The sequence below is a fragment of the Corylus avellana genome, chromosome ca5, assembly GCF_901000735.1.
Source record: "Corylus avellana chromosome ca5, CavTom2PMs-1.0".
NCBI classification, from domain to species: Eukaryota; Viridiplantae; Streptophyta; class Magnoliopsida; order Fagales; family Betulaceae; genus Corylus; species Corylus avellana.
The window spans coordinates 32,316,756-32,340,231 of NC_081545.1; the positions used below are offsets into that span (position 1 = coordinate 32,316,756).

At 38.1% G+C, this 23,476-nt stretch overlaps 4 protein-coding genes across 4 annotated transcripts; 3 read left to right on the top strand and 1 right to left on the bottom strand.

The window, feature by feature from the left end:
• Positions 1 to 2,974: 2,974 nt before the first annotated feature.
• Positions 2,975 to 6,774, top strand: LOC132182719 (uncharacterized). Its single transcript, XM_059596041.1, has 7 exons — positions 2,975 to 3,309; positions 3,562 to 3,656; positions 4,654 to 4,771; positions 4,889 to 5,007; positions 5,772 to 5,958; positions 6,096 to 6,245; positions 6,331 to 6,774. The coding sequence occupies exons 1-7, from the start codon at positions 3,043 to 3,045 to the stop codon at positions 6,619 to 6,621; spliced, it is 1,227 nt and encodes a 408-aa protein (XP_059452024.1). The 5' UTR covers positions 2,975 to 3,042; the 3' UTR covers positions 6,622 to 6,774.
• A 91-nt stretch (positions 6,775 to 6,865) lies between these two features.
• Positions 6,866 to 8,350, bottom strand: LOC132182720 (urease accessory protein F). Its single transcript, XM_059596042.1, has 2 exons — positions 8,180 to 8,350; positions 6,866 to 7,743 (listed from the first exon to the last, which is right to left on the bottom strand). The coding sequence occupies exon 2, from the start codon at positions 7,722 to 7,724 to the stop codon at positions 6,993 to 6,995; it is 732 nt and encodes a 243-aa protein (XP_059452025.1). The 5' UTR covers positions 7,725 to 7,743; positions 8,180 to 8,350; the 3' UTR covers positions 6,866 to 6,992.
• Positions 8,351 to 10,135: 1,785 nt separating this feature from the next.
• On the top strand, positions 10,136 to 15,616 carry LOC132180752 (probable WRKY transcription factor 4). Its single transcript, XM_059593683.1, has 4 exons — positions 10,136 to 11,091; positions 13,311 to 14,032; positions 14,122 to 14,280; positions 14,898 to 15,616. Exons 1-4 carry the CDS (start codon positions 10,675 to 10,677, stop codon positions 15,166 to 15,168), a joined length of 1,569 nt encoding a protein of 522 aa, XP_059449666.1. The 5' UTR covers positions 10,136 to 10,674; the 3' UTR covers positions 15,169 to 15,616.
• A 1,074-nt stretch (positions 15,617 to 16,690) lies between these two features.
• Positions 16,691 to 21,204, top strand: LOC132182741 (cyclin-dependent kinase C-2 C-like). The gene is made up of 9 exons (XM_059596071.1): positions 16,691 to 17,599; positions 17,865 to 18,149; positions 18,292 to 18,609; positions 19,045 to 19,272; positions 19,431 to 19,528; positions 19,655 to 19,763; positions 19,849 to 20,355; positions 20,452 to 20,581; positions 20,736 to 21,204. Exons 1-9 carry the CDS (start codon positions 17,171 to 17,173, stop codon positions 20,738 to 20,740), a joined length of 2,109 nt encoding a protein of 702 aa, XP_059452054.1. The 5' UTR covers positions 16,691 to 17,170; the 3' UTR covers positions 20,741 to 21,204.
• Positions 21,205 to 23,476: the final 2,272 nt, after the last annotated feature.

Consider the following 23,476-nt stretch of genomic DNA (forward strand, 5'->3'; position numbering starts at 1 on the left):
CCAACTATGTAGATATTTATTTAAAAAAACCTAGTACGTAATCTCCTGGGTTTAAGAGAGGTCACATTGCCTCCTAGGTTTAAGAGAGGTCACATTTATTTGGCAAAACCTAGTTCTTAATCTCCTAGGTTTAAGAGAGGTCGATTGATTTGCTCCCATAGTAACAATATTTCTTTTCTTTAAGACACTCCTTGTGTTTTTGAGTGGAGGCTATGGAGGGTTTTGTGAGGAGGGTGACGGGTGACAGGTTGGGGAGATAAAGCGGTTCTATCCTAAAAGGCTAAGCTAATGGGCTAAGGTCCATTTAAGTATATTAAGTACTTTTTTTTTTTTTTCTCAATGTATGACACAACACTCACAAGTGCACTCACAACAATCTTCCCCTCACTCCCAGAAAGTCTTTTCACATTGACCTCAACTCCCTCACTCGTCTCTCCTAGGAAGGTAAACTTCATGGCTTTGATACCATTTGTTGGAGATTAAGCGTTACGTAGTTTTTTTATCAGAAAGGGCCATTAATATACATAATTGAACACAACTCTAGCCCAAAAGCCTAAGCTAATGGGCTAAGATCCACTTAAGTATACTAACTACTATTTTCTTTTATATTTTCTCAATGTGAGACACAACACTCACAAGTGTACTCACAACAAATGGTGGCGGTGGTGCTAATGGTGATGGGGTGGCAAACAGGCACGGTGGCGCGGCTAATCACGGTGGGAGGCTCACGTAAGGGATGGACTCAGAACGTAAACTACACTGAATGGTCGATTATTCAACATCCATACGTTGGCGATTGGCTATGTATTCTCTTTGATCTCTTTTTACTTTCTCAATCTCATCAATTGTTTTCTTTTTACATCTGTTTTCATTCTTTCACATGCATTTGGTGTAGCCATTTGCGCTGGATTAACCAAACATCTTGTTAGGGTTCAAACTCAAAATCTCTATTTTAATACCTCGTTAAATCATAAAAATTGATAGATGATATTATATTTTCAAATTGTTGAAATCGTTCATGAATATGGATTCCTTATAATATGTTGTGTATCCAATTCAATAATAAACAATTTAGCCTTTGTAAGCATTAATCTGAGTTTTATTGTTGAGTTAATTCTATTTAATTAATTGGCTGCCAACTTGGCTTTGTTTTGAGCTCTCAAGATTTCGTCTTTGACAAACACTCCTACAATGTTCTGGAAGTGAACAAGACAAGCTATGAGAACTGCAATGACAAGGACTTCATAAGAAACATTACAAACGGAGGCAGAGATGTGTTTCAACTTTCAACTCACAAAGGTAAAGCTCTATTGCTTCCTGTCCAGTGGAGGCTACTGCTTCAATGGAATGAGAGTTGCTGTGTATGTGGAAAGTGGAGTTTCATCAACTGCACCTCCAGCACCTACTCGAGCCAAAAATGGTTCTCCACCACATGCCCTCAACCCAATGATTCTCCCCATACCTTTTGTGGTGGCCATCATCCTTACTCAAACCAGCACTTGATTGACAATTATATATTTGGTGTCAGCATAGATTCATCAGTCGTGTATGTAAATAATTGTGCAGTTGTTGGCCTTTTTGCCTTTTGGGCAAATTTGAAAGGATTCATTAGGAAAATGAGATAACATGAATGGTGGAGTTTTTCCTTTGAATTTGAATTGGCACGGAAATGCATTTATTGAGTAGTTTTATAATGTTATGTCTGACCTCTCATTGGTCCTGTTCGGAATAATTGTATGTTTGCTTTAGTGGTTTAAAAAATGTATTATTTGAAAATGACAACAATTTCTCATAAATTGAGTTGTCTGAACTCCTAAAACTCAACTTCTGAAAAAGTAACATGTGTAGCACATGTGTTTTTTTTTTTTTTTTTTTTTAACGGCATTAATAAAAAAATAAGTGTTGTAAAATAAATAGGAAAAATACAGAAAACGAAATTGCTTATAAGGTGTTTTACAATGTCACTTTCCTTAAGAAATTATTTGCCCCCACCATATATGATATGCAAGAAGGTTACAACAAATATTTCTCTAGGATACAACGGAGCCTAGAAACTTCTATTGTTTTAACTGCGTTTCGCACAAACGAAATTAAAAACATGAAAATACCCTTAGAACTCGATCGTTAAAAAATGAATGGTCATGATCAGATTGCTTTGAGCTCCGATGCGCCCTACAGCCGATGTAGGTGCTCCTCATTGTACTAGTGTATACTAGAGTACTCCCAAGCTTTTATAATAGTTTAAAGTTTGTTAAGCCTTATAAATGCCAACTTCACTCTCTCTTTTCAATGTGGGACTCTCTTCATTCAATGCTCTTTAAAACTTTTAATTTTAAAAGATTCCTAAGACACAAAATAATATTTAATAACTATTAATTTTGAAAATATTTCTACATGTGTTTCTCACGTGTTTAAAGGACTTATGTAACGTTTTAGAAGCCACCCAATTTGCAAGAAATTTCTGTCCATTTGAAAAAATACAAATCTCAAAACACAACTAATGAAAGCGCAATTTTTTTAAACGCGGTTAAGCACTTAGTAAAATTGTTATTTGGCCTTTTAAATTGTACGTATTTTTTTAAAACACATCACTTTCTTGCATACATATTTTTCCACTTTTTCAATTTGTCAATTTTTTAAAACTCATTTCTAAACCAAAGAGTTTTCACAATTTATTTTAAACTATGCATTTAGCATACAAAAACGCACGGTCAAACACACTAGTAAGCATCTTATATGATATTTAACATCATAGATTGATAGGAAAGAAAAATGTGGTTCTCAAGATAGTTTAATCAGTGGAACCACGTCTCATAAAATAAATGTCATCAGTTCAAATTTTTATTTCCCTACACTTGTACCTACGGACATATAAAAAAAATAAAAAATAAAATAAAAAAAAGGAAAAGAAAAATGTATGTTAAAGGGCTGGGCTGCAAGCTGACCCCATTTGAAATTGGGCTTTGAACTCATTTCAGATAAGAGAGAATTCACCCCCAGGAACCTCTCTGGCAGACACACTCCACCACAGAACCCTCCTCAATGGCCTCCATTTGCTACTCTCTTTCGTTCCCTCCCATCCCCAAACCACCAAACTCGAAGATAATCCGACCCTTCCCCACATATCTGTCCAACCCATGTCCTAGCTATGTTCCCACATTCCGGAGCTTCAGAACCGGAGCCACGAACTCAACCTCGTCCACCTCAGTCGGTGAAGAAGCTCAGAAACCAAATGAAGCATCCATGAGCATCGACAATATTCACAGCTTCTTCGACCTCAACTTGGGCAAGTGGAACGGTTCTTTCTTTGTAAGTTTATGCTTAATTGCTTTTAACGTTTTGTATTTTTTAAGCCTGAGCTCTCTGTTTGCTGGCTGAGAAAAAGGTATTCTGGGTCTTGTGTTTGATGTGATTTGATTGCGGATAATGAGTATTATGTCGAAATATGCTTAGTTTAAGTGTCTTTTATTGCCATGCCCTAAAAAAAGTCTTTTGTTGGTTCTCTGGGTCAATGAAAGATGAGAGTTTAGTTATCTTTATTTTTTGGGATGCATTTTGCAGCAATTTGATGCTTATGGGAATTTGTTGCATAAACTGAGTACAAAGCTTGCGGTGAGCTCATATGGAGAAGATGAACTCATCAGTCTCATTCAGACGTAAGCTTCAGTATTAATGAGCGTTAGTTATTGATAAGGGAATAATTATTTTTATTGATTCAATTGTTGTCTGCTCGGAGCAATTAACCAGATGAATAATGCTGTTCGTATTGCTTGATTTGTTCCGAATTCCAACTTGAATGACGTGGCTGCAGCAATTATGAGATTGATGATGATTAGAATATTTCCAAATGAAAATGGAAGTGTGGTGAGCCATGTGAGTAAGGAAGGACTTCCGGGGCATGAAGTCTATGTAGGACTGCTTTAAAGAGTAATTTGAATGGATGATCACATAATCTATGCGCTATATGAACTTGTAGTGCATTGGAAATTTGTTGACTAGAAGTGATTGTTAGTGTTATTAAGGACGTATAGGGAGTTTGTTTTATTGTGTCCAACATAGAGAGGTAGAAACTAAAGTGAAATTCTTTTATCCAGATAGAGCTTCAAAAAAGGGATCTAGTGCCATAGATGATTGTATTTTATTACTTTTTTTCATATACACTGGTAGAGAATACTAAGTGAAACTGGGGTAGATGGCCAAGTTTTTTGGTTGAGAATTTGGGTGATAAGTGGACATAAGTTTTATTTGTTTCATTATGGCTTATAAATTACATGCATTATGCAATTGAGTTATCTGGTGATCATTAAGCCTTCAACTCTAGAATGACATTTTTTTTTTGTCTTTCATTTTGACTTCTGATACTCCAAAGAAAAAGAAAACAAATTTTCCAAGTTTCTGGTTGCAAGGAAATGTAACCAAGATAAGTAAGTAGCTTATGGTATTTGATGAATACAAATATTATTGATACGCAAGTACAACTCACACTCCCATTAGACTGAATCCGTGACCTTACCTTCCACATTTACGGCAGAAGGACATGCCATTTGGTCCGAAGACCATTGGATATAATATTAATGCAATTAATAATAATTATTGTTCTTACACTTTTATCGCTCTATGATCATACTGGCTTAATCTTCTTTTACTATATAGGCTATACATAAAACAACCTTCATCAAGCACCTCAATTTTGGGATATGATGATGAGCCAGAGTGGGCAGAGTACAAAATTAAAGAAACCAATATGTTCACCGTCGACAAATATCAACAGGTGAGTATTCTAGTACTTTGTGGATTTTAAGTTTACTTATCAGCTTTTCCCATGGAAAAATGTTTTTTTTGTGATCCCATTATTTTCCGTTGAATGTCCGTTACAACTAGTCTGCAGATTGGTTTTTTCCCAAAAGAGAAAGCATTTGCTCTTAGATACCAGACAGCTGGCATGTTAGAAACCGTGTTAAGGCAAGGGGTTCTTGGGGAAGATGACACTGGCGAAGAATCACCAAAGTAAGTTATTTCTTTTAAAGACGTTCTTCATGCATTGCCGATAACTAATAGTTGGACTAAGCAGTTACATTAATATAGTACATGCCTGTTAAAACCTATGAAAGAAAAGAAAAATTTTAAAAATAGAAAAGGTTTTGCACATTAATGAGTGAAATTAAGGCTGCAAATTGGTGGAGATGTTTATAGAAGCTCATTTTGTCATGTTTGTATTGCTATTCTCATTGAACAGAATGAATCTTGGCTGATAGGTAACCTGCATTTTATGGATCAGCTTCTAGTATTTAAAATTCTCGATTGCATTTCATGAGGCATGCTCAGACCTTCCATAGACATGTAATTATTCCATAGAGCTCATTTCCACAGTTTTTTGTTTTTTTTTGGTTTTTTTTTGGGGGTGGGGGTGGGGTGGGTTGTAGCCTTTGGATTAAATCTTTTTCTTTTGGGCAATTCAGGTCTAAAATAGCAATTTGTGAAGTAGTAACAGGGAAAATTTATAATGTGGCCTTGCTTTTCGTTTAAAATATTATAATCATCAAATCAGTTAATGTCCTGTTTGGGGATCTGGAACTCATTGAATCGATTATTGTGGACCAGACCACCTTCGTTTGTACGAACTTTCATACATGATGATCTACTAGTTGTAGATTGTTACTCTCTGACCTTCATACCTTTATGTGGAGCTCCGTTTCAGTGTTTTCTAACTGTTATTGTTTCTAATTTATATGCTTACTTTCTTTTTCTTTCCAATTATCCTCGCCATGCAGAAATCTCAAGCTTCCTTCCCGTCGTCCTTCCATTGTCTGTGAGAACTGCCTCTATTCAGTGGAGAAAGATATGCGAGCAAGAGCATTCCATATCATGGACCCAAAGGGCATCATAGAAATGCTTCTCATCTTCCTCGAGGAAAGAGGTGATTCGGTGCCTTTTCCTCCTGAACTTGATAATACCATGGTGAGTTTTATGGTCAATTTTATTGATCAGCGGACAGTGAGGAACTTTTGGGTTTCTATTATTGTCTTTCTTTTCTTTTCTTTCATTCTTTTTCTTTCTTTCATGGTGTTTATGGTCATAATGATTTCTTTTATCAGTTGCGAGGAAACACAAACAGGATTATACCATATCTTGGTAATTGGAAAGGTCGCTCCATCACAAAACGCAGTGGTGCTTATGGAGCAACAATTGCTGAAGCTGAAACAGTTTCATCACTTGAGATGAATGACAAGGGTCAGCTTATTCAGGTATCCTAGACTCACAAGCAAATTATTCTCTCCTCATGAATCAGAAAAGATGTAAATGTGAGCTTCTTGAATAATGAAATCTCAGGATATTACTTCGACTTTTGCTGGGGGTGAAGTAACCACTAATGTACATTGGACGGGTACCCAATCTGAGAATTTGGTTACATTTGATGGAGGCTACCAGATGACACTCTTGCCTGGCGGAATGTACATGGGATGTCCATGTGATGTGGCAAAATGTGTGGCAGAATCCAAGCCATTCCATTTGGAGTTCTGTTGGCTTGAAACACCCGGCAAGAGACAAAGACTGGTTCGCACTTACGATGTAGAAGGCTTGGCTGTCTCATCAACTTACTTTACTGAGATTAAATTGTGAGTACACCTCATGGGTTGAATAAAATGATGTATCAAATTAGGCTTCCTTCTATTACACTCTAATACTCTGGTGGAAATTTTGTATTGCTTCTATTCAATTGCAGTAGGTCAAGGTGTATATTTTCATAGATATAATTGGTCCATTATGTGGAAGGCCAGCAAATAAGGATTTCCATCATGCATGTCTAAACCATCCAGTCACTTAGCTTACATCACATCAACCTAGAACTTAAAAATTGGACACCTTGACCAGAATATAGAAAGAAAAAAAATTTAATTTTCATGGTTTGCACAAAATCAAAAAAGTTGACACAGGTTCTAGCATCAGTACAGAACAAGAAAGGCAACATGCTGATGCAATTGTTTGTGCTCTCAAGAGCAGAACAGTCTAGAAAACAAGTAACCATGGCAGCCCTGCACGGTATCAAGCAAAGGGCTGGTTTGGCATGCTTCCTCAACAGTACGGTCCGCCCACTTCTTTAGGATAGCTTCAGCAAGAAAAGCAATCCGATGCTGCAATACAGCTGCACCTAGAGGTCCTACCAAATTCAGCCTTGTTGCAGCAGAAACAACATCTCTCATCGTAATAAACAAGTAAGCTCTCTGAGAAGCTGTGCCATCCAACCCAAGAAGTCCACATATGAGCCCATATATAGGAGCATGGTGGAAAGAAACAACCCCAGAACCGTGAGAGGCATCTCTCATGGATTTAAGAGCTGGGATTTCTGAAAAGACAGCGGCAGCTACCCTCATAAGTGCTGATCCTTGTGCAATTGATGCCTTTCGACCCACTTCATTAGTTAGCATTGCATTTAATGTTGTGTCAAGTTTATACCAGGTTTCCAAATCAGGTGACATGGTTGCAGAATAAACAAAAGGAAGGAGTAAGCTTCCGGTATTCTCTAACACATGGATCACAAAAGTTTGAAGATCCTCAGGACCTGATACTAAGCGGGCTTGGATTGCAGCCTCAAGACCAAAAGAATGAGCGAACCCACCGGTAGGGAGGATGGAATCGAGCAATTGCCACTGACTCCACTGTAAATTAGACTCTGCAGGAGTAGCTCTCTTACTCTTTTTATTTACTTCCATCCCATCCTCCATTGGAAAGAAAGCAAGAACTCTGGAGATTGACAAATAATAATATCATAAACAATTGTCCATAAAAGTAAGCAAGCAGATAACCCATCTCGCACTTACACATTTTTCTTCGTTCAGTAAAACGGCACAATCAAACTCATATATATGCAGTTCAAATGCAAGTAAAAAACAATACCCAAGTTTTTCCCAATTAGCCTCTCAACCCAAAGGAGGGGAAAGGAAGGAGTTGGATCTGTTATGACCATTGGTTAATGACAAGATTCATAGTCAATAGCAATAGCATGAAACACACCCACGAGAGAAATTTACACGAAGACCCAACAGACTAAAAGGCAGTTTGACGCAAACCCACAACAAGAACTTACCCAAAAATCAGTGGTTTACTCTTCTTCTACACAAAATGACTATGAAACCAAAAACGAAAAATGACACAAAATAACATAGGAGAGAGAACAAACCGATATCGAACTCCCTGTCGATGTCGCGGGTGCGGTCGGACGGAGGAGCGGGCGACGGAGCTGAGGAGGCGCACGGATTAGCGGTGGTGAGGTGCTCGATGGCCTTGTTTGTGTACAGAGGGAGAGTGCGAAGAGAGTCTCAGAGGAGAGAACAAGAGAGATGCTCGACATATTTACTAAAGCACCCATCAATGAAAAAGATAAAATTTTCCTTCTAACACTTGTTGATCTGATTTAAGGCCCATAAGGTCCACTTATTGGGCCAAAACCAGGTCCATTAGAAAAGGCCTATAACCCCTAGAAAGGCCATACCCTTTTTGGGTTGTGCAAGTAGCCCATTAGAAGACCCAACGTGAGAGGACACTTAGTGAGGCTGTTTTAAGGATGACCCTTACCTAATTAACCTGGAATCAGTCAAAATTATTAGAGCTGGCCATGACTTAGGTATCTAGAAAGCTTTAGAGAGTGTACTATGATTCTCTCCATTTTTAAAATAATAAAAGTGAAAAAAAAAGAAAGAATATTTAAATGAAATAATTAATAATTAATAATTAAAATAAAGATCAAGAAGCATATACTTTAAAAAAAAAAAAAAAGTAAATAGTTATAGCTATCAATACTTTACCCAAATCACTTTTTTTTTTATAAAATAAATATTTTATATATATCACATTTTCTAGAACACCTATATTATAATAATAATAATAATAATATTGGTGTGTGTAAAAAATTCTTGTATTGGTCCGAAAAAAAGGTCAAGGTCTTCACACGTGATAATACTTTTAGGCATAGTGGATAAGTAGAAGCGTAGAGGTGTGATTAGATTGTGGGCCGGTGATGGATGACCCAACCAAATTTCAGTTAATGACTCTCTTCTGATGCAACGTACACGCCACCATTTTTATGGTCCACATGGGCCCTTTTTCTTTTATTTGTTAATTATTAATTATTATATATACTTCCAATCCTTTCCTTTTGTGGTTCCTTGTTTGTACACGCAGCTCTCTGATCTCTTCAGTGCCTCCACGTACTTTCCAGTCTGTCGCCAATTTGCCAACAACCACGCCTCTTGCTTGCAACTTGCCTATATTTATTTCTTCCAAATCCTAGTGGGTTCAGACATTGAGTGCTAAGATATTTTTTCAGCACCTAAAAAAACATATTGTATATATTTTTTTTCTAATCAAAAAACATATATATATATATATATATATAGTACCCCCCTTTTTTTTCTTTTTTCTTTTTTTTTTTTAGTCTCTTTAGACATCATGATTAAATCAGAGAAATAATAAAGGTACAATTTTGACTTAACTTTTCTTTTATTTTTTATTTTTATTTTTACAAACAAAATAAAAAATAATTTTTTTTTAAGCAATGTCATCAAATGTGGTCACTCATTAGACAATTTTTTTTTTTTTAAATACCAAATAAAAAGATACCACATAGGATGTTATTACTTAATTTTTTTTTTTTTTTAAATGACCACGTAAGAGAAAAGTTTGACCAAAGTTGTGCTAGAAAATCGTGACTTTATCATTTCTCTTAAGTTATAGTGCAAAATATACTTTTTATATTATATTTTTTATAATTTATCCAAAAAAAATACAACATATTTATGATTTATTGTATGTATTAGGATCAACTACCCTATATTCCTTCAAGTTGTTCATCAACGCACCTTAATGTCATTCTCTATTCCTTGCCATTGAATCAAAAATAAATATATGTTATGTGCAAGTCACAAAGATATTAGAGTAAACCACAAACATTGCTTCAACTTGGTTGAAATTAATTATGATTCATTTGCAAATTAATGTCGTACATGACTGATATTTATAATGTTTTTGAAAGAGAATTGTAATAAAATAAAATAAAAAAGTAGGCATTTTTGATTGATAATTTGTAGAACAGACAAGAAAGAAAAAAAGACACGAAAAAAATGATGAAGGTTCGTGGGATGGAGTAGTTTAAGACCATAAAGGAAGTGTGTCTGGTATGAAAATGTTGTCCAATTTGTGAAGAGTGACGGTCTTGTTGGGCAAGGAAGTCAATGGAAAAGTCGCAAACATGGCCGCATGTCATATGGGTTGAGTATGGAGGGAGATTTTATTGTACGTTACATCCTGGATTTCGGATTCTTTTTGGGTTTTAATTTTCAACCAGAAGTTCGATGTGGGTGAAGATTAAAACCAAGAAATAAGGGGAAAAAATGTCACTTTCCGGTTCTGCTGCGTGGACTTTCCACTGGGCATGAAATTTGAAGATAGCACGAAACAACAAAGGCAACCATCATTACCAATACCCCATTTCTCACCAAAGCCCAGTAGAAAAAACAATTAGTTGTTGCAGTTTCACAGAGAGAGAGAGAGAGAGAGAGAGAGAAAAGAGAGGGGTAAAGAGAGGCTTGAAGGGGGGAGAGAGATGATTGGACGGGGTGGCATAAAGACAATTTGATAGCGAGAGACAGTTATACAGAGAGAGAGAGATAAGAGGGTATGGCGAAGAAGGACGATTATGGGAGAGTTTCGGCGCCGGCGCCAGCACCAGCGCGTCCTACGATAACGCTACCACCGCGTCCATCCATGGAGACCTTCTTCACGGGTGGGGCCGGAGCGAGCCCGGGACCCATGACTCTGGTGTCCAGCTTCTTCTCCGACGGCTACGCGGACGGAGATTGCCGGTCCTTCTCTCAGCTACTCGCCGGAGCCATGGCCTCCCCGCTCGCCAGGCCTAGCTTCTTTGCCGACAATTCCACCGACAGTTCTTCCGCGGAACAGGGTTCCGATACGGGTTCTGGGTTTAAGCAGGGCAGGCCCATGAATTTGATGGTTGCTCGGTCACCATTGTTTACAATTCCACCTGGGTTGAGCCCCTCTGGCTTGCTCAACTCGCCTGGGTTCTTTCCGCCGCAGGTAATTGATCCAATTCTCGTGAATTTGTGATGGGTTTGTTCTTTTTTTGGTTAATTCTGTTCTACTTTTGATCATTTCTGAAACTAAAAAATTGATTTTTATGGAGTTGCATAGTGCTTGTTTTATTTAGAGTATCGTGTTGAGGCTGAGAGCTAAGGATAAGATATGGGTGGCAGGCGGTGGTGTCATTGAGGAATGCAGTGGTGTTTGTCAGGTCAAGAATTGGCTTACATTAAATGTAGTTTACCGAGGTTTTGGACTTAAGATTCTGAATAACGCAGTGAGGGCTTTGAGTTGTAACTGGAAATAGATTCATTTTGAAACTACAGGAAATCTAAGTTGACGCTTCAGTGGTAAAGGGATGGGATGGGTTTTGGATAGATTTTAAGTTCAAATCTTGCTTACCAGCAATGCAAAGGACATCGACCAGATTCCATTTGGTGAAAAATATTTTAATAACATGTCCTCAAAACTCAAGGTAGAAGCTTGAGTTTGGAAGTCAAAGGATTGGGTGGAATCCTTGAAAATAACTGGCCTAGGTCGATGTGAGTTGGCATGGGCGAAATCTGAGTGCTAGGCAAAGTTCATGATGGGTTGCTTATGAAACAGGTTTGAATTTGTCCCAGCTCAAATCATGGAAAGATGTGATTGTGAGGTGCCTATGGATGACGGCGCATCATGGACTTGGTGCATGCAGGGTAAGGACGCCGGTGTACCGTGCGTGATAGTTTGTGTAAACTCCTATCAAAGGCAGCGCGTGCAGATATGCATGTTGGTGGGTGATAGATACCTGGCAACCACTGATCCCGGATTTGGTGTTGGTTGCTTGAGAGGAGGTCTGAATTGCTGCAATGGGCAAGAAGAGCAAGAACATTAATTTTTTTGGGTTTGTTGGGTTTTTAAGGGGGTTTTGATGCTTTTTTTTGTGCGTGGCATTTTTCTTTGCCAGATTTGGGTTTGGTAGGGCCGGAGGTGGATCCAATGTGTTATGGATGGGTGAAGTGCATGGATCCAGATGTAGCTGGATTCTGATCTCAGTCAGCGGGTCAACCGATCTGCGGTAGGTGGCTCATGGTAAAATAAGGACGGGTTTAAGTGGGCTGGATTGAATCCAATTGGAATGAATCAAGTTGGGTCAAGTGCACTGGGTTAAGACGCTTTGGTGTGAGTTGGATCTGACGACTTCAGCTGGGTTTGAATAAGATGCCACCTTGGAAAATGGTTTGAATCTGTTTGACTTGGAGTGTGCAACACAAGAACATAAAGTGCATCATATTTGGAGATGCATGGGTGCGTGCCTGCATGTGATGTGTGCAGGTCTTATTTTGTGTAGGAGTGTGTGGTTGTTTGAGGTATGTGAGGGTCTCAAAGGATCTAGATTGACATCCTTTGAGCCCATTGACGAGGTCAGTTGATGGTAAAAACAGCTGTAGAGGATCAGATTCGGAGGTGGCGCGTGGGAGTGTGGGTTGTACATCAAGGGCGCATGAGAGAAATTTTTGGCAGTGGATCCCATGGTTGGGTAGAACAACTATTTCTTAGGTAGTTTTAGGTGTTAGTTGATGGAAAAGAAAAATTTTTGGCAGCGGATTGTTGGCAGCACATGAAGCATGTGGTAGAAAAGTAGAAGAGATAGAAGGCCAAAAAAAGTAGCTCTAATAACATGATAAAGTATGAAATAAAATAAAATGAAGAGAAATTGTAGAGAGAGAAAATGACACAAGAAATTTAACTGGTTCAGCTTAAGAGGCCTATGTCTATTATAGGAAATACCCAATAAGGCTGCATTTTGATTGTTTTTACTTGATTCTATATTTGTATTACAATAAGATATATTATAGAGTAGATTGTACTATCATAGTACAATGTGGTATACTGTGGTAAGTGAAGGATATTTTAGTGCTTTAACAGTTGGGTTGTTGAAAATTGAAGTCTCATTAGGTCTGTATTTCCTTCTTGACAACTTGTATATTTTGTTGAGAAGTGAGAACTTTGCAGATTTAGCAGAAATCTTGTAGTTTAGAACAAGAGTACCAGCCCATCTAGGCCATCGAAGTGGATACAATAAGCAGCAATATATATGCCTGCCTAGGCAGCTTGCGTCGGTGATGGTGCTTGGCACCTCATTATCTACCGTAACAATGCCATCTAATTTTCTTGGAGGTAGTGGCTTATTTTTGTAGGGGTATTTATAATTTTGTTATCCAAAATCCACGCAGAGCCCCTTTGGAATGTCCCACCAGCAAGCCTTGGCGCAGGTTACAGCTCAAGCTGCACTAGCCCAATCTCATATTCACATGCAAACTGAATATCAACCTTCTTCAGTAGCAGCTCCTACAGAGTCCTTGACACATAATCCACCCTATATTCTAACTGGAGCTTCACAACAGCAGACGGCACCCTCAACATCGGACCCCAGAAGTTCCATGATGGAATCATCAGAAGCCTCTCATGCTGATAGGAAATACCAACTTCCTTCCGCTGCAATTGATAAGCCTGCTGATGATGGCTTCAACTGGCGTAAGTATGGGCAGAAGCAGGTTAAAGGCAGTGAGTATCCACGTAGCTATTATAAATGTACACATCAGAGTTGCCCTGTCAAAAAAAAGGTTGAGCGTTCTCTGGATGGCCAAATAACTGAAATTATCTACAAAGGCCAGCATAATCATGAACCGCCTCAACCCAATAGGCGTGCAAAAGAAGGTAGTGATATAAATGGAAATATAAATTCTCTAGCTAAGCCAGATCTGGGTTTGCAAAGTCAGACTGGAAATCGGAACAACTCAAGTGAGATGGTACCTGTTTATTCAGTTCCTGACGGGGATCAGGAATCTAGTCAAGCTGCACCCAGTCAATTACCTGGATCAAGTGACAGTGAGGAAGACGGCGGTGTAGAAACAAGAGGAGAGGGGGATGGTGATGAGCCAAATCCAAAGAGAAGGCTAGCTCCCAACTAACTATTGTACTTAATCATCCTTTTACTTCCTTTTTTTTCTTTTTAATTTTGAAAATCATTGCCTTGGAGTGCAGGATCGCAGATGCTGCGACATCAGTTGTAACTTTGTCACACAAGACTGTAACAGAATCAAAAATCATCGTGCAAACAAGAAGTGAAGTTGATCTTTTAGATGATGGCTACCGATGGCGCAAGTATGGGCAGAAGGTGGTCAAAGGCAATCCCCATCCAAGGTGGTAACTTCATCAATATTTCTATTTGTGTTTTGTCCCAATGATTGTTTGGTGCAAGTGGACCCTAAGAATATTTCAAAAGCGATATATATGACACGGAATTGTAAAAATCACATAAATTGAGCAACAGAGTTGCATCAACTATGGCCCCAGTTAATTGACTATAAAATATTCTTGAATAAATAAGTTGCCTCTAAGATGAAGCTCTAGATCAGATGTTTTTTTCCTTGTCGCTTCAATTTCTCCCAGGTTTTCAGTGCTGTCATGTCTGGGATACCGGATACGTGTCAATTTTGTCTTCATGTTTATATGCCATAGAATGGGTTTCTCCCCATTTAGTTGATGCGATCATTAGGATAAGCCAAGGTTAGTTTCTGATTTTGCAATCTTGTCCCACCCATTGTATATTATATAATCAGTGGTGACTTGAATGGACTTATTTTGTCTCCTATGTTTGTCAATCAAATAACTGCTGGAGTCTGTTGGTTTTATTGCTTACAATTTTGATCTTGACTTTCTCCTTAGCTTGTTGTTGTTTCAATTTGTTGGCACTTAAACCATATATGATATTCATTTTTCTGCAAGAATCATATTGATACCTCAATATCTGTTAACAGGAGCTATTACAAATGCACAAATGCGGGATGCAATGTCCGTAAGCATGTTGAGAGAGCTTCGACAGACGCCAAAGCCGTCATAACTACGTACGAGGGAAAGCACAATCACGATGTCCCAGCAGCTAGAAACAGCAGCCACAACATGGGCAATAGAATTGCACCACAAAAGGTGGTGGCTGAGAAACATCCACTCCTTAAAGAGATGGATTATGGAAATAATGACCAAAGACCAGTACTTCTACAGCTAAAGGAAGAGCAAATCACAGTGTAAAGTGCTCTGTTGACATCTCTCATGCAACCACCAGGTGAGCGGTTGATTCCGGCGGACTAACCTGGCACAAAATGAACAAGTGTAGAATAAAGAAATCACATGAAAGGTTTACTTTTGCTCAGTGGAAATAGTTGCTGCATGTATGATTTTGTTGATGATGATAATGATGCTTTTGCTTATACAGCCGCCTGCTTTTGTACATTTAAATTCAGATTTGGTCTCCTACATGATTTTGTCACACTTAAAATAGGAGAATGACTATAACTCACATATGGGTGTAGCTTAAGACTTAAGTTCCTTTGTTCCCAGTACTGTAATTTTGTTATAGGGGCTGTGGTGTAATTGGCAATTAGAGTGAAAAGCAAAAGAGCCATACTTATATATGTATGTTTACCGACAAACTTTGTTATGTAATTTGGTATACATAATTAATGTTGTATTTTTTTTTTTTTTTTAAGTACATGTTGCACCATTTTAATTTAAAAGGAACCACAGGTTTGAGTCTTGTGCAGAATTTAAAACCTTTCTAATTTAAAACCACAGGTTTTAGAACCTTTTTAATTTAAAAGGAACCACAGGTTTGAGTCTTGTGCAGAATTTTCGTGTTGTCACTAGATTGAATTGACACTGCCTAATATGAGCATACACATTGCTAATCTTTTTCGTCAGTTGTGCTTCATAAACCTGTGCCATACTTTTCAATTGAAAAAAGACAACGTTTTTTTGTTTTTCTATTCAAAATAATAATAATAATAAAAAGACAACGTTTAAGAGCTGGACATTTGCCGATTTGGGTCAATGAAGAAAACATATTAATTGTCACATTTTTTTTAAAATTTTTTTTTTATTGTTGTCATTTTGAGGCCGAAAAACATGTTTAATGATTTTGTTTTTCAAAGTAAAAACAAAAAAACACTTTAAAAAAGACATTAACAAACATTTCTACTTTTTAGAATGGAGTCTGTCTCCATTTGTTAATGCCTTTTAGAAGATGTTTATTTTTATTTTTTGTGATGCGACATAAATATTAATTTTAAGTGTTTTGTAAATATTTATTAATGTTTTTTATTTTAAAATGATAAAACAAAAAAAAAATCAAAAGAAATCTGGTGCCCGCTGTAGCAAATCGACGGAACAAAAAAAAAAGATAATTCAGTCATGTGTGTAAGGGTGTCATTTATTTTAGCAAATGCTTATTAGAAGAAGCTAATTTTAGAATTTCTAATCAAAATTTGTGCATTATCCACTCATCACAACTTTTTTTTTTAATGTTCTTACTTCTTCCTTATGATAAGAATTTTAGGTGATAAAATACCAAATTTGAGAGAATAATAATATCAGGTGAGGTTGTGATATAAAGTATGATATCCAAGGCCAAGAACACTTCCCTAATAAAAAAAATATAAAAAATAAATAAATAAATAAAAGTAAGCAAATTAACAAGTAATTAAATATCTAATCCAGCTTCTCCATGATATCTTGCAGTAGAGGCAGAGCTGTTGGGCAGTTAGGCTTGCAACCACCACACCACACCACCCGCCACCCTATCCGTTTCTCTCTCTCTCCAACCAGAACTTCCAAACGGTTACATTTCACCTTTTTCCCCCCTTTTGCAATTCCAAGAAAGCACACAGACAGAGTCAGAGACAACCAAAAGGATGTACCCATTTGGACCCACGAATCCCTGTTTCTCTCTGCGTCTCTGTCTCTCTCACTTCCTTTCCTTTCCTTTCGGACCATTTGTCCCAGAAAAACCACCCCTCCCCCGCAGATCTCGCAGAGACCCAGCAGAGAAACGAGAGCACCCAGCCAAAAACAGCCATTCATCAAAAGGACTTTCTTGATCCTGTGTCTCCCAGGGAGCTTAAGGAAACATCCCATTTCTCTTTCACAAGGAGGGACACACATACATGCCCACCATGCAATCCTTTTCTTAAGGTGGTGTGAGGGAATCTGGGCCCCATTTCCCGATCTGGGTCGACCCGAATTCTCCCATGCCTAAATGGGTTGCATTAGCTCGAAGAAGGCGGTCCGGGCAGCTGCCAACTCTAATGCTGCGGCGGGCTCCTCCCCTGTTTCCGATCACACGTTCCTCAACACCAACAACAACAACAACAATGGCGCGGCCGTGGCTGTGGTGAACTCACGCTCGCAGAGGAGGTACCATTCTGGGGCGTTGGAGTTGGATAGAGGTAAGAGTAGGAAAGAGGAGGGATCAGAGGATCGGAGCCGCGATGTCAAAAAGTCGAAGAAGGATACCTCTCGCCCGCATTCCAAGGGTTCCTTCAGCTTCAAGCTCGGCTTCCCTCACAGGCACGTGCAGGCCGAGCAAGCCGCCGCCGGGTGGCCCACTTGGCTCAGCGCTGCCGCCGCCGAGGCCATCAATGGTTGGATCCCTCTCAGGGCTGATTCTTTTGAGAAATTGGAGAAGGTATGGATCATTCATTTCAAACCTTGCTCGTTTCGTTTGCTCCACAAACTTTGAGCTTATATAATTATAAAATTAAATTAAATTAAATTTACAGATATCCAATAACATCTAGGCTTAAAATCTTGCAGGGAGCTTTGTGTTCAAATGTAATTCAGTGTAATGTCACCTTGTATTGCCTTTTGACACACATCTAATGATCAATCTTCATAGTTTTTCCTTCTCTTTTTAAAAGATTTATTTTTTCCAATTGCTTCCATGCATGTAGATTGGACAAGGTACATATAGCAGCGTGTTTCGAGCGCGCCAAGTTGAAAGTGGGAGGATGGTTGCTCTGAAGAAGGTGCGAATTGACAATTTTCAGCCAGAGAGCATAAGGTTTATGGCACGAGAAATAATGATTCTCCGCAGACTGGACCATCCAAACATCATGAAATTGGAGGGGCTTATTACTTCTCGGTTATCAAGTAGCATATACCTTGTGTTTGAATACATGGAACATGATCTTGCTGGACTGGTATCCAGCCCTGATGTCAAATTTACTGAATCACAGGTTTGTTAACACTTGATAGATTTGTGATATGATCATCATCATCAAGACATTATCTCATTGTATGACTTAAAAGGCTGTAACAATGTTCTGTTTCTTTTTTTCGTGCTTTGGAAGATAAAAACTTAGGTTGACTTTTCTGTAGATCAAGTGTTATATGACACAGCTATTGTGTGGAATTGAGCACTGCCACATGCGAGGTATAATGCATCGAGACGTTAAAACATCCAACATTTTGGTAAACAATGATGGGATTCTGAAACTGGGGGATTTTGGATTGGCAAATGTCGTTAGCCTAAAGAGCAAGCACCCGCTGACCAGTCGTGTGGTTACTTTATGGTATCGTCCTCCTGAGCTTTTGATGGGGTCAACGAGTTATGGAGTATCGGTGGATCTCTGGAGTGTGGGCTGTGTATTTGCAGAACTTATCATACGGAAGCCTCTGCTTAAAGGGAGAACTGAGGTGATAACACTAATCAAAAGCACTTATTCCATAGCCACATGGTTTTTACCTGTTTTTGGATTATAGCTCATGGCCAGATAGGGATTTTGATGAAAAGTAGAAGAGTAGAAGAGAATTTTGTTTCTTCATTTACCCTTTATATCAATTTTCCTGGTCCCTTGAACACTTTGTCTTTATACAATTCTTGATACCCTTTTTACTTGGTAAACTTCAATGCTTGAAACTTTTCCATTTTTTATATAAAAGTTCAAGATGCGTATCTTGCAGTGAAATTGACAACAAAATTCTTGACTTAAGAGACATTATCCCAAGACTTAGATTTTTAAACATTGTAGAGGAATAAAGAGTCCATAAGAATTGCAATTAGTTCACTTATTTGCTTGATTGGCTTATATATAGGAGTTAGTTTGATGAGTATTCTTCCGCAATCTGCAGGTTGAACAATTACACAAAATTTTCAAGCTTATTGGTTCTCCACCTGATGAGTTCTGGAAAAAGTCTAAACTTCCTCAAGCAGCCATGTTTAAACCGCTGCATAATTATGAAAGTTGTCTTTCGGAGAAGTGTAAAGATTTCCCAACAACTGCTGTGAAACTAATAGAAAATTTACTTTCCATAGAACCTCAAAAGCGTGGGACTGCATCCTCTGCCCTCATGTCTGAGGTAACTCTGATTAAAAAGTTCAATCTGTTTGAAGATCTTTTTCAAAGCGATCGTTGTAATTCAACCACATTTTTATCATATTATCTGTGGTGCATGCTTATTGCAGATTAAACCCGTACTGTTTTTCGGCTTTCTGATTTGATGCTTCTGTTTTTCAGTATTTCAACACAAAGCCCTTTGCATGTGAGCCATCAAGCTTGCCAAAGTATTCCCCTAGCAAGGAAATTGATGCTAAGATTCGTGACGATGGCCGAAGGTGAAATTTTGTAGACTGCTCAATTGGTTTCTTTCGTTTTGAGTCAAATTTGAAGACTAGTTTAAATCTATACTTAAACATCTACAATTCAAACATTATTTGCTGAATAGCCTTTGTACTTACCAGGAAAAAGGCTGGTGCTAGATTGCGAGAGCCTGCACCTTCAAGAAAGCCTAGAAGAGTCCGTAAAACTTTACAGGAAGCAAACAGTAGCAGTAAATTAGCATCAAAAGAGGTCTCTCTCTCTCTCTACGTGGGTGTGTAGTTGAAGGAAGAAAGCTAGTTTCTTTAACCATTTTTGGTGGTCTTTTATTATGCAGGAAACACAGGATCATACCCAACTTGCTCATAGAAACAATGTCAGTGATGCACATATTCCCAAACGAAGAAGTAGTGTTTTTGTGCGTGGAGAGACACTAAAGCCATCACTTGATACAATGTCAGAGACTTCCCGAGTGATGAATCCATCTCAAGTGGACAGTGGATATTCAGGCCCAGCAGAAGTCGCAGCATCAAGCGGGTTTACGTGGGCAAAAAGGCGAAAAGAGGATGTTGTTTCCACAATATCAGATGGATCAAAAAGCAAGATTAGTGCATTAGATCCATCCTTTGCAAAATCATCTTACACAACCAAAAAAGAGAATCATCTTTTATGCAGGGCTGTTGCCAACTCCGTCGAGAGCGCCAAGCACGCAATGAAGAAGCAGCAACGCCGCCTTCATCGGCCAGATTCTTTCGGTTCATCCGTGACATACCATTCTCCTGACATGTCACCGGCATCTAGTCAAAAAGATGAAACAGATGCATTGAGCCCAAAATCAAATGCTGTAATTGGTCTTAACCAGACATGTTTTCTATCATGTTTGTTAATTTTTTCTTCATGTTTTGGATTGAATCTCACTGCTCTTCTAACAATTCATTAGGGTGGAAGCAGAGGACAGCACATTGAATTCTCGGGACCCTTGCTATCCCAACCAAATAAATTTGATGAACTCCTGCATAAGAATGAAGGTCATATTCGTCGAGCAATTCGCAGATCAAGGTTTGAAAGAGGTACTAAAAGAATATTTATTAAATTTCTTATCTTTCAAATTAAATAAATAGTCCATTTGGGTTTGCACTCAATTTGAAAACACACGTAATTTGTTAAAAACACACTCCAAAATTATATATATATAATTTAGTTTAAAACTTGTGTTTTTTACAGATTGATGATGGAAGGTTTGTAGGATTAAAAGAGGAGAATGATTGTCTGGACTTCATAGCCATTGCCGGACTCAACTCATCGACACTACCATTAACAACTTCATCTTGCTGACAGGGTTTGGGGTGTTCTCGTTTCATTTGTATTATAAAAGAAGAGCACAATGTTCATACGAACCTACACAACAATATGATGATTCATCACTTAGATAATTCACTTATTTTTCAACTGCATATACTCTTTCTCTCATCAAACACTCTTATTTCAACCAATAATTAAAACCAAATAAATCAAATCGATTGAATCAAGGAAAAAATTGTTAAAAAGAGAACGAAATGTAGGGCAATCCCTCGCTCTGACTGCAGAAAGCTAGAGCAGCAGAGCGGTCATGGCAGCCCCCAGTTTGCTAATGTGCGCCTATCGCACTATCGTGCGCCACGATTTAACCTCTCCCGTGGAATACCACGCCACCCCTACCTCAAGAGGGAAGCGCTCGGCCTCAGGCGTTCATCGTTTTTCGGCTGCCCCCTCTTATTTATTTATACTCGAGAGAAAAGTCTGAAACCCTAGTCTTATTTCCCTTCCTGTCTGGATCTTGTACCGTATTTACCTATGTGTCCCCTTTCCCTTTTTGTTCATCGATAGTTTGGGGCCTATGGGCCCATCACATCGTTTGTCTAAACATTTGTAACATTTTGTTTGGGTGTTTTTGGGCCGTTTAGCCCATTAAATAATTGTGGCCTATGCTGACCATCTCACACTGTTATCTTCCATCATCAAACAACTACCAATTGACACTTCAACCACCTAAAAACAAGTTAAACAACAAGATAAATGCTATAAATCACACTCTCACTTCTATTTCATATATTTACCCTTGTTTTTTAAAAAAATAATAAATAAATAAAGTCTGATTGGCATTACCACGTTAACAAAATGAGATAATGGTAAAATAAAAATATGGTTAGATGCTCAGTAGCCCAAAATTTATTTAGACAAATAAGTATGTATAAAGTCTCTCACATTACCCACTCAAATTACTAGCAATTCGGACAGATAATTGCAGTGGATCTCAATTCCCCCTTAGCCTATATGTAATTCACCAGAACAATCAATGGTTTGAGAGTGGAATAAGAATTAAACCGATAACTTCTAGTAAGGGGTCATAGACACATTGATAATCCACTCTCTCTTAAACTTCAAATAGATTTTTATCAAGGTTACTTTGGAAGAAGAGGATAGATAGGGCTTGAGAGCCTTGAGGCTTTTTTTTTTTTTAGCTAAAACCAATCAGCTTCTTTAAGTGCTTATCACGTGAATTCTGATCAATCATTTTTTTTTTCACATGAAGATTTTGTGCTGAAACACCTAACACCTACCAGTTAGTTAGTGCAGCATGTGCTTTGTACTTGAATTATTATCAACATGAAGATTTTGTGATAGTCATTCCTATGTAGTATATGTATATTACTAGTTCCCTATATTAATATCATGATTAACAGTGTCTTCTTTTCTTATAACCTTTCACAGCCTTTATCTTCTTGCCCAATGCCACCTCCACCCTATCACCAGTCCCATCACAAAACCTTCACCTATGGCTTTTTAATTGCCATCATGCAGGGAAAGAAAATAGGAACTTTAGACACCGATGATACATGCATGATCCCTTCCAGTACCTTATGGAATTTCATTACTTGCAGAATTCTCAATCGGTCAGCTACCTATTCAACAACTTTCTATAGTTGATATGGGTAGTAGTATTATTTGGTTCTGGTGTTTCCCTTGCAAACCATACATTTCGTCCAATTTTTAAGCCTTCAAAGTCCACCACTTGCTTAAAATTGTGAGTTTACGGTCGTCGTGCCCAATATAACATTTGGGTGTTCTCACAAAATTAGAATGATTTATGATGGGATGAACTGGGGTGTATGTCGAAGAATGAATCCTGCATCTTCGTGTTTGGGAATCTTGTTTCAAATCATATATAGATTTTTTGAGTTTGCAAACATGAGACTCTCCCTTAGTTGCAAATCCCAATGGCAAAGACATGTAAACCTCCTCATCCAAATCACCATGTAAGTACGTGTTGTTAAATCAAGTTGATGTAAGTAATATTTGTTTGTTGCCTCAAGATGAAAAAGGAGTCCCACAGTAGTAAGCTTAGCAACCATAAAGAAAGTCATATTCACCACCACACATTGAATAAAGCTCTTTGTAAGAAGTCTATCCTTATACTATCAGACAAACCATCACCTACCTCCAATGACATCTCCACAAATCGATTCAAGCGCTTGTTTGGATCCTTATACTATCGGACAAACCATCACCTACCTGCTCTTCCAACGACATCTCCACAAATCGATTCAAGCGCTTGTTTGGAATTGCAATGATATTTCTAACTCAAATTATGTAGTTGATGTATAATATTTTTATCTTGGTGGTGCCTTTATTTATTTATTTATTTATTTTCCATATTTGGTTAAATTAATATGATTGATGATTTCAAATACCGTCCATAATAAAATAAAATAAAATTCCTTCAATGGGTTCTTCAAATAACATTCAATAATCAAAATGTTTGTTTCCACGATGCCGAGATAATCGAATTATTGCTACGCTTTTAATGTTGAAATTTGTCAGTGTAAACACAAGAGCAAGTAATGAGATTACCAAGCCATATTTGGAGTCCCTACATCTTTTCACCTTGATAAAAGAGCGAAGATGTGTCATTTCAGGGGGGGCAT

Bases quoted from the DNA above. Each gene is read 5' to 3' on its own strand.
- LOC132182741 (XM_059596071.1), top strand. From the start codon at position 17,171: ATGGGTTGCATTAGCTCGAAGAAGGCGGTCCGGGCAGCTGCCAACTCT. The intron at 19,273-19,430 runs GTAACTCTGATT...TCTGTTTTTCAG, and splicing joins CCTCTGCCCTCATGTCTGAG to TATTTCAACACAAAGCCCTT. The intron at 19,764-19,848 runs GTCTCTCTCTCT...TTTATTATGCAG, and splicing joins GTAAATTAGCATCAAAAGAG to GAAACACAGGATCATACCCA.
- LOC132182720 (XM_059596042.1), bottom strand. From the start codon at position 7,724: ATGGAGGATGGGATGGAAGTAAATAAAAAGAGTAAGAGAGCTACTCCT.
- LOC132180752 (XM_059593683.1), top strand. From the start codon at position 10,675: ATGGCGAAGAAGGACGATTATGGGAGAGTTTCGGCGCCGGCGCCAGCA. The intron at 14,033-14,121 runs GCTAGCTCCCAA...CTTGGAGTGCAG, and splicing joins GAGCCAAATCCAAAGAGAAG to GATCGCAGATGCTGCGACAT. The intron at 14,281-14,897 runs GTGGTAACTTCA...ATCTGTTAACAG, and splicing joins AAAGGCAATCCCCATCCAAG to GAGCTATTACAAATGCACAA.
- LOC132182719 (XM_059596041.1), top strand. From the start codon at position 3,043: ATGGCCTCCATTTGCTACTCTCTTTCGTTCCCTCCCATCCCCAAACCA. The intron at 4,772-4,888 runs GTGAGTATTCTA...ACTAGTCTGCAG, and splicing joins CCGTCGACAAATATCAACAG to ATTGGTTTTTTCCCAAAAGA. The intron at 5,008-5,771 runs GTAAGTTATTTC...CTCGCCATGCAG, and splicing joins ACTGGCGAAGAATCACCAAA to AAATCTCAAGCTTCCTTCCC.